The following is a 14968-nucleotide window of genomic DNA, read 5'->3' as shown; positions in this document are numbered from 1 at the left end:
AGAGTCAGACAAGCCAAGCAATTGTAAATTAACCTGATCTCAGTATTAAAGAAATCTCTTTGCATGAACTCTTATGTTACTCTTCACTCTGGAAACCAAAGTTATTCCCTTGAGAAGGTACCTGGCTTCTAAGGCATTTGCTGAAGCATGAGAAATACTATAGATGACTACTTGAATCATTTCCAGGTAACAAAGTATCTTTATTTAAAATCTGATTTTCATTAATGCTCAAAGTGCAGAAAAAGAAAATTAAATTCAAAGAAACTTATAAAAGCTTCTTGTAAAGTAACAGTACTCCTCAGCAAAATCTAAGGTTAATAACAACAGATTAGTCAAGTCTATAACGCTAGACTGAATCATAACAAGAACTGGTTTCTGTAGATCTCCTTCTTTGGTAAAACCCAGAAGGTATCACTTTTCATTATAAGGTAAGCAAAGTTTGCCAACAAAGATTTTCATTTAAACTGAAAAGGAGGACACAGAAAATGAACAGCAAACAGGAACAAAAAAAAAAAAAGCTTTCACCTTTGAAAGTCTGTGACAAATCAGGACAAGTCAATGAAATTACAGTCTCCATCTCTGAATGGTCTCTTTGTCCAAGTGGCTGCAATGAACAATCTGATCATAACCCTCATGTAGTGTAATGTCTGGCATCTCTTCTGGGTTCTTTGGATGCCTCAGGGCCGGGCAAATGCCAGTGGAGGTGTGGACAATTGAATCAAACTTCTGGTGTAGCCCAGTGAGATAATGGATTTCAAGGCCCCAGTGATGGCACCGACCAGACCTCTGCTGCCTACAGCAGAGTTAAAAGAGCTGCCCGTGCCAGCCCTGACACACAGACACACAATACAGGACTCTGTCTCAAACTTACCTCCTCTCAAAGGCAGAAAAGCAGCCATGAGCTGACAGTACAGTGAAGAGCATGGGTAAAATCTTTAACTATGCACCGAGAGCACTCAGGTAATTGGAGCTACAAGATCTTCTTGCCTTTACCTGCAGTACTTGAGTCTTCAGAAAGATAAATAGAGTGTCAGAGGCTTCTGATGACTTGTGCTTTAATTCCTGATGATTTGTATTTTAACTGCTTAACAAAAATTATATTTGCTAAGCAGAAAATTCTTTCTACTTGTAATTACTGTAACTTTTGTTTCAAAATTGCTACAAAATCAAGTTATAAAAAATGTATTTTTAAGGATATGCTAGTGTTACTATTCAAAAAAATCCCAGCCAGTATCATGTAAATGGTTTTATTCTCAAAAAAAAGTCAGCAATATAAAATACTTTAACAGTCTGTTTAAATATTGGTGACAGATTATGCATTTCCTCAGATAAAGTGCTGTGTTTACAAAAGGTATTTTTTTTCTTTTTTTTACTTTTACTGCTGTTCTAACCTCATAATATTGAATATATAAAGTATATTTTGGTTATTGAAGAATGCAGCATTACTTCTCCTTTCTATTTCTTCCCATGAAATCATTACATTTTCAATCTGGACTCCTTTATCTGTATCCAATCAACAGAGGCATATTCAGCTTATGTATTTCCCCATGTAGAAGGTGTCACAATTTGTGGTGGCCTTCTTGCCTTCTGTGCTTTTGTTGTTCTTGAATGTGCCCATGTAGGTCTCCCACAGGTTCTTCATCTATCGGTAAGAGTAGAATGAAACATCCATCTTCTTGCATGTTCATCCATTCTTCCTGCTCTTCTGACTTTGCTCTTCTTAAATCCATACCACTGATGCCTTGACCAGTTCAAGACTTAGATTGTACTATAGAAGCAATCTCTTTATTATTTTGACTTTCTGTGGATTTTGCATTTTAAGCACGTTACTGCAAAAAATCCTATGCCAGTGTAGTCAGGACTAACTTTTCAAATTTTCATTTGTATGGATTTACTTAGTCAGATGCCAAACTTCATCATTAAAAAAAAAAAAAAAAAAAAACAAAACAAAACAAAAAAACCCAAGAAACACCACCAAAAAAAACCCCCAAAACCACTTTGGTTCCAGTAGCTACCTTTTAGAAGAAACAGCTTCTTGTGGTTTCAAAGAGCAGCCAGGAGCTGTAAGAGAGAAAAAAAAGAAGTCTGAAAAACTGCAGCCAGCAAGACTCAGAGCTGCAAACAATGTAAACAAAGAGAGTAATTCCACAACTACTGGAAACAGGCCCACATTTCCCAATGTACTTGTATCTAGCAGTTTGATCCTGTAATTCATTTTAATAATCTTAAGCCGCCTCCTGTAAGGAGAAGGTATAAAAAGTCAAACTCATGTGTGAAAAGGTCACCTACTGGCACAAAGTTTTGAGAATCCCTCTTTTCTCAACGTGCATCTTTCCAGTAAGTGATTACCTGAATCTTTTATGATTTTTATACGCAAGTCTGTATTGATTTTACTCCTATTTTTACTTCTCTCTCCTCAATCTCGAACTCCCTCCTCTGGATAATTTTCACTTGATATTTTTGAGTTTGAATCCAAAAATGAAAAGTAAATACATGAAATACAGAAACTCTGTATCTGCAGATACATATGTATCTATCAATATATATAACATACCATATGCAAAAAACACGAAAAACCAGAATTTCCACTACCTATAGACTGAAAGGCATCATATTCTTTTTTCATCACAGGCATATAGTCTGGAGAATATTCACAGTTTATTCTTTTGATATCTATGTCCTGCCTTTGTTCATTGCCCCTACCAGATGTTTGAATTTTCTCTTTTCTTCCCACCTATCAGAAGTGTTGTTTGGATGGGGGAGAGCAGCTGGATGCCTGTACCAAGTGACAAGGCTCATCTTTTTCTTTCAAACATTTCAATAAACTTGGCATTAGAAGGCAAACTAAGTTAACTGGTAGTTAGCTTTAACTCCAACCAATCTTAATGGGTTTTTTCATAATGAATTTAAGAAATGCTCTAGCAGAAAAAGACTGTGTCCTTCTGAGTGTAAACCTTGGATGCTATCTTGCGTTTTTCATGTCGTTTTTGTAGAAATGGCAAATTCTGTTGCAAGCCATAAATGGGGAGGGAACTTCCATGAAGTGTTTCCATTTCTTATCAGATGATTTAACATGTAACATTTTGTTAAACATCTATTATGACTAGTATATAGGATTTTATGTCTACTCTTCTGGAGGAAATTATTTCAGTTGCTTTTCTCCCTCCTGCCTTTTTTCTTTTTTTTTGTAAGAATCCACATGACCTTTTTTAAGCTTTCCATTTCTGATTTGGCAAGTTTGTGTTGAAATCCAACTGTCTTTGGTGTCATTTGTTTCAATTAACCTGCAGACCACTGCCAGATCTGTTCAACCTCTTGACTGCACTCAGTTAATGGGAGCATGAATCTTGACACAGCCCCCCAAAATAAACTAAACAATTAGTCCTGGCAATTAGGCATTCAGAAAGTCCAATTTTCTTTCTTAGCAGAATCATGTAAGCAAAAAGATCACCTTAAACCACAAATAGAAACTTTTCCTGGGGTAATACTATTTGTTAAATCCCATTCTCTCAGAAAGCTGGACTTTATGTTGTCACTTGCTGTTTTGCTGAAGCTGGAATCCAGACAAAGTTGCAGCATTTTGTTCCTTGGAGCAGTCATTTTGCCTCATGCCTCCATGGGTTGGTCATGTGCTTAAAATGGCAGCACAGTAATTCTGTGTTTGCTGGACATTCACTGGACTATAAAGAAGCAGCATCTTCCTAGTAGTTTCTCTTATCAAGGATCAGGTGCATTGTCAATTTTCCAAGACATAATAGTAGCCAAACTATCAAAGTGTCAAAACCTGCCAAAATGCCCACTCTTGGAATGAGTAATTTTATCAGAATTTTCAAAAAATGACCAATTAATTTCCATTAAAAAGAGATGGAGGCAACAGTCCTCATGCAATGTTTGGCTATTCAGAATTCAAGGTGCCTCCAAACCTAATGGCTTATGGGTTCAGTAGCCTCTGAATCACTTACAATGCTCTGTCTTAAGCAGGTCAGGCAAGGACTGGAGCATGGAATTCACAAAGCCTAACCTAGTGTCCCTGGCATGGGGTGGGAAGGAAGGATTCCATTTCAGAAACCTTCTGTATCTGGAAGCCCAAGATATCTTAACCCAAAATACTACCAAAAAAGAATATGAAACAAATACACAAAGCAAGTAATAGCAAATTTCTAAGAGGTCCTAGAGAAGCAGAAGGAGTAAGCAGCTGAACTGCTATATACAGGGCACAGGTTGTTGTTTAAATTGTCACATAACTGAGATGTGATAATAGTGATGAAAATTCTTTTAATGGTTCAACAGGAAATGTAGGGAAACAGACCAGTGAGATGGACAGTAATACTAACCAGATTAGTAAAAAACTGTAACAATCTGAAATTTTGTGGAAAACAATCAAGAAGTGGCTTTAGAAGTCTTGCCTCAACAACCTACTAGAATTCCTTGAAGGTGCCAACAGTCTTGTAGATAAAAAGAGGTCCTTTTAATGCTTGGATTTTGACAAGGCATTTCACAAGGTCCAAGGTTAGCCCTTAATGTAATAAGGAAGCCACAGGGTAAAAAAAAAATTCTTGTGTGGATAAATAATCTGTTAGGAAGGAAGAGGACAGAAGGTTGCAGTAAACAGTGATTTTTTCCATAGTAGAGAGATTCACCCCTAATATTTCATGGGGATATGCATGAGGATATTCAGGATATCAACAGTGTATTCAATATAGGATTTTGAAAGGGCATATAGAGTGAAGGGATAAACCTTCCTAAGTTACCCATGTAAATATAAAGTAAGGTAAACAGAAAGTTGGCAAAAAAGACTTCATGTGACATCTGTGCCTAAACAGTAAGATAGCGACAATATTTGATGACGGTAAATATGAAGTAATAAGAAGCAAGGCAAATGGAAAAGATGTATGTGTATTTATATAAAATTACAGGCTGTGAGCTCAAACTCAGTAGATCAGCTGGGTTGTAAGAGGTAATTCAAATGAATACCAATTCAGTCTTCAATTATAGCCAACACAGCAAAATACCAGAAATAACTGGGAAAAGGCAAGAAAATGGAAAGCAGAGAACACAACTGAAAAACAAACATCACTCTGTCATATAAATCCATAATATGCCTACATATTGAATACTGTATGCTAGGCTGGTATCTCCCAAGTCTGAAAAGCTAAGAGCAGAAGAGGAAAAGAGGTTAGAAAAACTATGGTATAGGGAATGACAAAGCAGCCTCTAAGCCTTCCCCTTGGAAAAAAAAATGAATGAAGAAGAATATCACAGTGATCTGTAAAATCATCAGTGGCATGGATGCCGTGAACAGGAAACACCTGCTCACTGTATCTTCTGATCCAGTACGATGAAGCAAAAGAAGTCAGTACACGGCAAGTTTACAGCAAATGAAAGCAAGCAGCTCTTCACATCAGTGCCAGATGAGACGGGATCAAAAAGTTGAACACAACTGCATGGACCTTGGATCTGACTTGGTACAGCTGCTCTTATGCTCTAAAGTATTACACATTTCTGGAAAGTACTTCGAGTTGCAGAGATTGCATAAGGATTCCACTGCTACTTTTTACAATAAAAAGCAGCTTACCTGGTGCAGAAACTTCTTTTAGCTACATGTTTCTCTTCCTCTTCTCTGTTAGTGCTTCTGTTTGTTTCACAGCCAAATCTATATCATGGAGATCTTACACACAAAAACCCAAAAGCCAGATTTCTGATGGCAGCCTTCTTGCAGCGTCTTGTCAAAAGCTCAACAGGAGCACCTGTTGCCTCCATTCTTACAAAAGGATGTTCTCCCCAACTCTGAGCCACCATTCTTGTCCTTTGATGTCTTCAAGACACTCAAGGTCATCAAGTTGCTTGGAGATATATCACACCTCTGTGCTTCTTTGGTTCTTGAGTAATTCCAGTTCTTTGCACCATGTAATCAAATCCCAAACAGCTTCTGCTCACCTAGTAATACCTACAGAAGAGGCTCTTCAGCACTGGGATGTTACCAAGAGACATCCAGAAGTTCCCACACACACCGACTATGCTGAGAATGAAACGTTGCACAATGCATACAGGGACACCTGATAGTGGCTTTCAGCCAAGCAGACTACACAGAATGCTGGAAGTAGCCCACATTCACTAACTATCCCCCAGCAATTTCCAGTTTTCCTCAACACATCAGTAGGCCAACAGTTAGCACCTGCTTTCACCTATCTAGTGAAACACATCTGACTGAGATTGGAACAACTGGGACTACCTCATTGTTAAGGTTTCCTAAAGCATACAATACCTGAACTATTTAACATATGAATGCTAAACAAATGAAATTATTTGGTGAGTGGATGAAAGCAGCAAAATAAACAATGTAAGAAGAAGTACTTTTAACATGGTGAATTTCTCAAGGCTATTCAATGGCTTTTGTTGTTTCTACTAAAACATGGATACAGAAGTACATGTGGGAATAGGTTATGCCGTATGCTTTAATCTGGAGTAACAGAGTATCTGCCTTTGTTTCAGGTGGCTGGCAGGACAGAGATTTGCAGTTTGTGTATCTGAGAGTGTAGGAAATGTATTCAATTATTACAGGTCAGCAACACCTTCCTGTACGTTTTGGTTATAGACAGTACATTTTAAAAGGCAGTTTCTCCAGCTTGGCTAGCAGATAACACTGGTGCTTGGAATACATGTGTTCCAAAGAAACCAACTATAGATAACCATATAAAAATACCACCTATGCAAAATAACTAAATGTATATATACATGCATACATAAATATATAATTAACACAGCTGCCAAAATCATTATGCTAAATTGTAAATCTTGAATATATTTATTCTACCAGATCATACTAAACTATTTCCTATAAAGAGTATGCAAAAGTTAATTATGTATCATACAGGAACACCTCCCACTGATGCTACATATATATATACAGACACTACAGACAGTATACTGTATATTCTGGTTTGCTATACTTACATCCATTTTCCATGTTTAGTATTGCACAACAAAAATCTTATCCCTATTTCAGACAGTAATTAAGGGTGTATGAACATCTTACAGATACCTCTACTTTTTATGTTGAAATCTTCTCTACAGTCTTAGAGAAACATATCATTAGCCAGGAAAGCAGCTAAAGGGCTTGTTTGTCAGATTCTGTCTTCCAGCCAGTGTTAAATAAAATATCCACACATTTGGACATTAGGAAGACTCTTTCACAGAAAAAGTGATTAGACATTGGCATGGGCTGCTCAGGGATATGATGGAGTCACCATCCCTGGAGGTGACTGGAAGGTCAAGGAAGAAAAGACTGGACTTGGCATTCAGGGCCATGGTGTGGTTGGCATAGTGGTGTTTGGTCGTAGGCTGGACTCTATGATCTCAGAGGTGTTTTCCACCCTAACTGATTTTGTGGTTCTGTGATTCAACCTGTAATTCATTCTTCAATTTATTTCAGGTGCTACTTACATTGGGAATGACCTGGCGGTCGTGTGTTACTGACACTACTCTCAAAGGAAGAGTGGAAGTTGTGTATAGTTTCTTGTAAAATCTGTCTCTCTCGACCCTGTAAAAGAACAATAAAACAAAATAGGGTATTCCTAAATTTCTGTTTAAAAAATGAATTTATTAAGAGTACACAACAAATGTGAAAATATGTGTGTCTATGTCTATACTGAAGTATACTACTAGAAATAATTACAAGTCCTTACCTTACATATATTGAAAACCTTGTAGTAATCTTTTCCTGAAACTACCGGACAACAATAGAAACAGTTTCATTATTTTCTTCCTGTCTTTATGGCATATAATAGTGTGGAACATCATCCACCTCCCCTAATTTTTAGCCTCATCACTACTGTTGATCTTGACTTAGGAAAACTGTCTTTGCATTTTGTTTGTCTGAACTTCCAGTATCACAGAGCAAGTGGACCTCAAATCTCAGAAGCATCAGTAAGCCTAACCAAAGAAATGTTCCAATACAAAATCCCTCTGACAAGAGCACTGTTTACTGTACAGCATTCTTAGCAAATGTGTTTATGTTGACATAAAATTCAAAGGCAATAAAAGTGTAAGAAATGAGAGAAGTGCTATTCCCCTAATCACAGAGGAATCAAAACCTTTTATGTTAACCAAAGGATACCTTTCCTCTTATACTGCATTCTCTAGAGCACTCCTGCAGCCAGATGATTCTTTTTAGCACTGCTGACGTCAATATTCAGAAACTTCAGTATTGCTTATGTTTACAAGTAGCTTATTCACTGGACTAGGAAAGAGTTATTGAGAGACAACAGGAAGTGCCACAAAGGAAGACTTTTCACTAATCAAATACATGGAAAACTTTGTTTGGAAAAAAATTAATTTAGCTTTTCTAACTAACATTGGCAACTGAATTTCAAAATGTATGCTGAACTAATTATATGAAAAACCTTGAAATAATTTACTATGTACAGTACTTAAAATTGTACCTTTCCTGCATTCAGTTCAGAAATAGCTGCCAAAATTTGCTGCCTTGATCCATCTGTTTTAATACCCAGCTCCTTCAGATCACCATCAGTAAGTGTGAGGAAAGCTTCCATATCCACCTGTATATTAAAAAAAAAAAAAAAAAAAAAAAAGAAAAAAGGTAAGACAAATTTATCTATGCAAAGATTCATTACTACAGGTTAAAAGTGGTTTGTTGGTTTTTCTAAATTGTGTAGGCTTAAAATAAATATTGTGCAAAAAGAATTTTTAATGCATTACCCCTTTACCACTCTGTTGTAAGGCTTCTAAACTGCTCTCAATCATTCAACTAATCATGATAGTACATCTAAAACATTAAAGGATTTTTAGGTTTTTTCCCATCAAATTCTATTAATACACAATATATTGCCTCCACAGAAATTCCTCTGCTTACAGTAGCAGCTACTTGAATAAACATAAGGTTTCTCTCCTCACCCTTTCCGCCTAAGTATATTTGGAATTTCAAAATATTGTGTTTACTTTTCCAGTGTCTCCTGATAAAAACCTAGATTTTGTTCATAGTTTTTATTATAACAACATATCCATGAGGCTGTGATAAGAACAAATATCTGAAACTTTTCATATTGATATAACTCTCACACACTAAGCATATTAATTTCTACACAATGCTCCCTTGCCTATCATGCAGGGGAACAATAATAACCCAGTATATTGTGATGCAGCAAAATTGTCTGGGTTTGTGCTGAATTTTGAACTCTGTAGCAATGTCAACTTAGTGCATATCTGTTCACTACCCTTCTCTTTGACCAAATAAACACACAACATTTGCTCACATGTGATCCTGCCTTAAACATTCTAATGAATTCATTTTACTTATTTTCAGCAACATTTCCTTTCACTGCATCCTTCAGCAAGTCAATGTCACAGCTCTCATCTACCACGATGCCTATGCTCCCCAACTTAATTCTCCTATTGCTTATGCAGAGTGGATAAAGAAGATAAAGCAGCCATCTTGGTGACTCACATCCTGCTGCTCCCCTTCTCAAAATGAGGTTCCAGCTCATTTTGATGATTCCAGGGATGATACAGCATGTCCTATGAACTGTTTAGCCACATTGGATACAGACGTATATAGGAAAAGCAGAGTGTAACACCAGAGAGGAAAAAAAACAAACCTAGGTATATAAAAGTTGTAGGTTAAGTGTAAAAAGCTCTGCTATTTGCAGTATTCTGGAGAATGCCACAAATATCACTTGGTCCATTTTTCAAGGTTCTCTCTGCAACCAGGAATGGTTGCAGAACTTGATTCTGGATCACAAATCAGATGCAATGTGTTATACCCTACTTTCATCAGAGCAGTAAAAAATAAAAGATCTTTCAGAAAAGACATACCTCCTGCTCCTCAAATATAGGCTGATATTTCTCAAGTGACAATTTTTTAAGGATGCCAGTCAGCTCATCTGTAATAACAGGAAAAAAAAATCAGCCCCATAGATTAGAAAAGATTGTAATGACCTCAGCATTATAAACTGAAAATATAGCCTATATTTCCCATAGTCATTTATGGTAAGAAAAAAAACAACCCCATTTATTCTCCATCAGAAATTGAAATATTTACTTACTCTGTTCTCACCTACTTACAAATACTGCAATTCCATCTAGTCTTGCCTTGCTAGGTTAAACACCATTGTATGGCCCTTTCTACCTCATTAAAAGGATCTTACAAAACCAAAACAGTAAGGACAACTAAGGCACTTTGAATGCCTCAAATGCAGGTGCTTGGCCCCAGATGGCTGATCCAGATTGTGCAGGTTAGACAGTAAAACTCCTCAAGCAGGCAAGCAACTGAAAGGCATATTTCTATGTCATCATCCAGGAAGGCAAAGCAACCACACACCTGCTCATTCAAAACACGAATACAACACAGGTCTTTCTCAACCCTCTTCTCCTTATGTGCTCAACATCCAGGAATCTTGAACACAGACAGCTGAAGTCTAGCTAAGAGAAAAACTGGACAGAATTTAAGTTTTACAAGCTCATCTTCCAAAGCTAAGAGCACTGAATATTGTCTTTCCTCTCTAAGGAAATTAAATGTTGCAGGACCTGACAGTGACTCTTCTCACATATTTAAAATGTGATTAGCTAAAAAGCGTAAGTGCACTTTCAGAATAACCTGACACTATCTCTCTTAATTACACACTACCTCTCTCAGCTAAAGTTTTCTTTTTATTACTTTGCTGTCATGAGTAACTAACTGTTTTTTTCCCTTAAGTACCTAAGTAGTCAGTGAAACTAAGAAGTCAGAGTCAAAATGAAGAATATGAATTATTACATTATAAAACAAAACTATATTTAATATTCTACATATAAAATCACTTTCATTTTAGAGACATCACTAATCCATTACCAAATATACTTTGACTTAATTTCACTTCTTTGTCTTTTGACTTTCCCTTTTCTTTCATCATCACTAGAAACATGAAACATGAAAGAGAATCTCATACTCTAAGCTTCTCAAAAGACATCAAGTACCTTCCTTGAGATAAACACACTTCTGTGTACTATTTTAGAAGACTTTTTCTTTACATAGGAGAGTCCAAAGACAACTGAAGAGAAAAATTCTAGTTGAGTCTCATTTTCTGCTAGGATTTTGTTGGGTTTTTTTTACCTTAATTTCGACTAACTTCGTAGTTAATCATGCCTAACATAATTTACAAAAGTTGACATGGTCTCAGACTAAAAGCTTTAGTACCCTGACATTAATCCATAGGAAAAGGCAATCAGTTTTAAAAATGTATCATGGGAACTTCTCCACATTGTTTGATGAGAAATATCATCTTAGAGAAAGAAAACAGAATTCACATTAGAAGACTCTTAGATATATTATTAACATTTTTTTCTTTTAGCTTTTTAGTTACCCTTCTCATTTTTCATCATACTGGTGTGCTTAGAACTGTAGGCCATGATATGGGAAGAAACTTTCAGGGTGTCTGAGCTCAGTCTTATTGTCATAAACAACTATATTATCAAACTCCTTTCGCACACAGAGAACACTTTCAGGTGTAGGCCTTCCATGTTTTCTCTTCCTCTACCTCTCTTCCAGTTCCTGTATTATTACACTAAGGCTGAACAAAATCTGAAACCTCTCAGTTTTACAACTCTTGCTTAACATGTTTGTCCTTTGCTTTACCACTCTCATTTGCTCTACACTTACCTCGTCTCCTTACCTCCATCCCTGGAACGAACTAAGGTTCCCGGAGGTCTTACTGCTTTTGCCATGGTACTCCTATTTAGCACCTCCTTTTATACTATTCCATAGTAGTAAGGTAAGATTACCTTTCTCCAAGTTTTCAGAGCCTTCTTTTACTCTCACATGGTTTCGTCTTTCATGATTCTCTACATCACTGGCTCTCAAAATAGGGCCAAGCTGTTGATGGTCCACCAAGTGGTTGCCTAAAAAGAAACAAAGAACACCTCTGAATGTTGCTGCCTACTGTTCCTTCACAGTAACAGTCAATGCAAATCAATTTTCTTACTCATTTAAGTTCACTTGAAAGAAAAGTTAGCACTGCAGACCTTCTGTACTTTTTCTTCCGATTACTGTTTGGCATATCAGCATTTGTGCTGCTGCTGCTGAATCAAACCCCAGATTGATAAGAGAAGCCCTTGAATTGAAGGAGCACTAAACTACAAAAGCTTACAAACACAACCCAGAGTTACTTGTGCTTCTGACAAACAACCTTTTCTCTGCTACAAGGGAGCTCACAGTATCCTGGCATTAGGGCGTGGACACAAAACCGAGCTTCACTGGATGAGAAGAGAGCAGCTGATGGCTTGGGGAACTTGCCTCATTATGCAGCTGTGAGTTCTCTTCCTTTTATGCATCTCTAAATCAACTCTTATGTTATCAAGACATCATTATAAAATGACACTAAATGTGAAAGGATATCCTCCAGCAGTCACTAGAATATGGCTTCTTACAGCTAAGCCATAAGAAGAGGGCAGAAAGAGGGTCAAGTATCACCTGTCTTCAGTGTCAAATGGAATTACAGTGTTAATGGACAAAGATGGCCTAAGTGAAAATAAATCAAAATCAATACAATTTCAGAAAAAACAAAAATAGTACAAAGTGCTTCCATTTCTTATTTAAGAGGTCCCGAGTCATGTTATTTTCTTCACTTTTTTGAGATATTTACAAGAGAAAACAAAGTTATCGATATCCAATTTCCAGTGCAGTAAAATAACTTTTTAAAAGTTGTAATTTGGACCTAAAAGTAAAATTTAAAAGGTATTAATCTTACTGCAAAAGTAACAACATTATCATTCTTTCTTATGACTTTAAGTTAGAAGGAGGTTGTAATAAGATTATTTTCGTGATTTAGAAAAACAAATGCACCACAGCTCTTGATCAACTTCATGTACCTATGACTTGCTATGGATAAAAAAATGTATCTCTGTAGTGATGTGCTTCCCTGCACCTTCTAAGGAGAAGAAAAAAAATCTAGTGTGGAGAAAGTGCATTTTATACCCTCAGCAAGGAGTGAAAAACAGAACTTAAGCCATGAAGGAGGAAAACATGGCCACGTAGGAGTGGCCTACCTACATATTCTATGCTTTGAGGTGATTTCAGTCTCTCTGTAAATGGAAAGAAATCACAGGTTTTGGGAGAGAAACAGGTAGTTAGTGCAGGAATGCTGATCTCACTGTAAGAAACACCATAATATATTTTCTAGAAAGGAGACTCCACTCTCATGCAGATACACACTAGTCCAGTATGGTTACAGCTTTAAACACGTAGTGTTCTTGATTAATGAATCTCCTGTAATAACAGTGAGCTACTCACCATCCTCTGTAATCGTTCCACTGCTGGAGTCATTGCTCTTGGTATGTCTGTGAGAAGACGAGACAGAAGACTCTGCGTTTGGAACCTTAGGAGATGGGGAAGGTGATGGAGAAGGTGTGAGAGTTGGTGATGTGCTTTTAGATGTAGATGAAGTCCCAGATGGAGGTCTCTTGTTCATCTCCAGTTTTTGCTGCAGTTAATGATGCAACCATTTCAGTTAAAAATAATCAAAAAATGTTCACCTATACGTGATGCTTTAATATTACTTAAGTTGTATATAATTTCTAAGAGCATGTAGTCACAACTGGAAGTTTCTGCTTGGTCTATACTGAAATAATTGGAGCAATAGTGATTTTATCCCAGCTGAAAATCTCTCTCCTCAAAATTATCAAGAAAGATACATTTATTAAGGCTGTAATTTTGTAATAGGAAAATTATTTCTTGTAAAGCAAAACTGCCCACAAGCACTACAATTATTCTTTTTCTAAAAGGGCTATCATGGGTTAAGTACAGGCGGCACCTATACACCACACAGCTTCTCACTCACCTCCCACCTCCCTTGAAATGGGCAGAAGCAGAAGTAAAACTTGCAGTTGAGATAAAAACAGTTTAATAACAGAAACAAAGTAAATTACTTTGACTTGAAAATAGGGATTTTCATTCAGAGATTAAGTCTCAATTAAAGACTTTCAAAGCATATGAGATGCTAATTTAAAGTAGCACTTCATGCTGGATTAACCAGAAACACATAGCAAGCACAAACTAAGTTTTGGGTGCATTAAACCCCTTGCTGCACTGGAATGGAAGTTTTCAGCCAACCCTCAAATTTATTATTACCAGGATTAACAGGAGTCAAGTGATTTATTAAGAATTTTGCAAATATTTAACACATTTGGCGGAATGGAAAACAGGAAAATGCACGAGTTAAAATGGGTAATAAGAATATATATATGTACACATATCAACAGTCTTTTCCAAAACCAGTCAATGCACCTCATCTCCTAAATTCTTTAATCTACATATACATTTTCATGTCTGCACTGTATGATCCAAAAAGAAGGTGATTTTTTTTACTGAATTCCTAAATTCAGAGTTTAATTCTAAATATCTTTTGTCACTCAGGCTACAACAATAAACTGATAAAAAAGTTGATCTGGGTAACAGTGCAAAAAATGAGAATGACAATGGTTGTTCCTGTCTTTACAATTTTGCTTCTGTGCTGTGGCATAAATGAAACTTTTCTACTTAATGAAAGAGATGCAGATTTAAAACATAAAACTCATTTGAGTGGTAACATTCTTCTATTACTCTATCCTATGTCAGAATGTAATACTTCCTTAGCCCTGCACTGAATTGACTAGAAGTAATGTAGCATGATACAAACTTGAGAGCTCCCTAAAGAGCATCATGAACTCATTTCAACTTTCTGTCTCAAATTTCCAACTAAATTGTTATTGGCCATTTGTGTTGCAGAACGGTCTTCCCTCCCTAGCACACTGTCTGCATTTATTTAAATTACATCATCCTGTAAAATGGGGGTTTTTTCTTTATTTCTTTAAAGCTTGCACCATTTCACTCCTCATGGACAAGTTTTGCAAAATTGATCAGTGTAATATCACTGCATTTTTACATCAGCTATTTCCAAGTTTACACAGCATGACCCTAATGGGAGGACACAAGCTATTC

At 36.6% G+C, this 14968-nt stretch overlaps 1 protein-coding gene across 2 annotated transcripts in view; it reads right to left on the bottom strand.

The window, feature by feature from the left end:
- Positions 1-1233: 1233 nt before the first annotated feature.
- Positions 1234-14968, bottom strand: part of ANKS6 (ankyrin repeat and sterile alpha motif domain containing 6) — a 38754-nt gene continuing 25019 nt past the window's right edge. Inside the window, exons 12-18 of one of the 2 annotated variants that reach the window (XR_010721241.1) lie at positions 13283-13472; positions 11776-11892; positions 9832-9899; positions 8442-8558; positions 7444-7540; positions 5576-5947; positions 1234-2061 (exon numbers count right to left, since the gene is read on the bottom strand). Coding sequence is in view for 1 of the 2 variants with exons in the window: in XM_066184964.1 (XP_066041061.1) it covers positions 2012-2061; positions 7444-7540; positions 8442-8558; positions 9832-9899; positions 11776-11892; positions 13283-13472 (639 nt within the window). In the remaining variant the exon portion in view is untranslated. The remainder of the gene's footprint in view (positions 2062-5575; positions 5948-7443; positions 7541-8441; positions 8559-9831; positions 9900-11775; positions 11893-13282; positions 13473-14968) is intronic. The other variant, XM_066184964.1, reaches the window with a different exon arrangement.

This window comes from Chamaea fasciata, unplaced genomic scaffold, assembly GCF_029207755.1.
Source record: "Chamaea fasciata isolate MVZ Bird 193981 ecotype frontalis unplaced genomic scaffold, bChaFas1.0.hap1 SCAF_1, whole genome shotgun sequence".
Lineage (NCBI taxonomy): Eukaryota > Metazoa > Chordata > Aves > Passeriformes > Sylviidae > Chamaea > Chamaea fasciata.
This window is presented reverse-complemented; position numbering and strand designations above follow the sequence as displayed.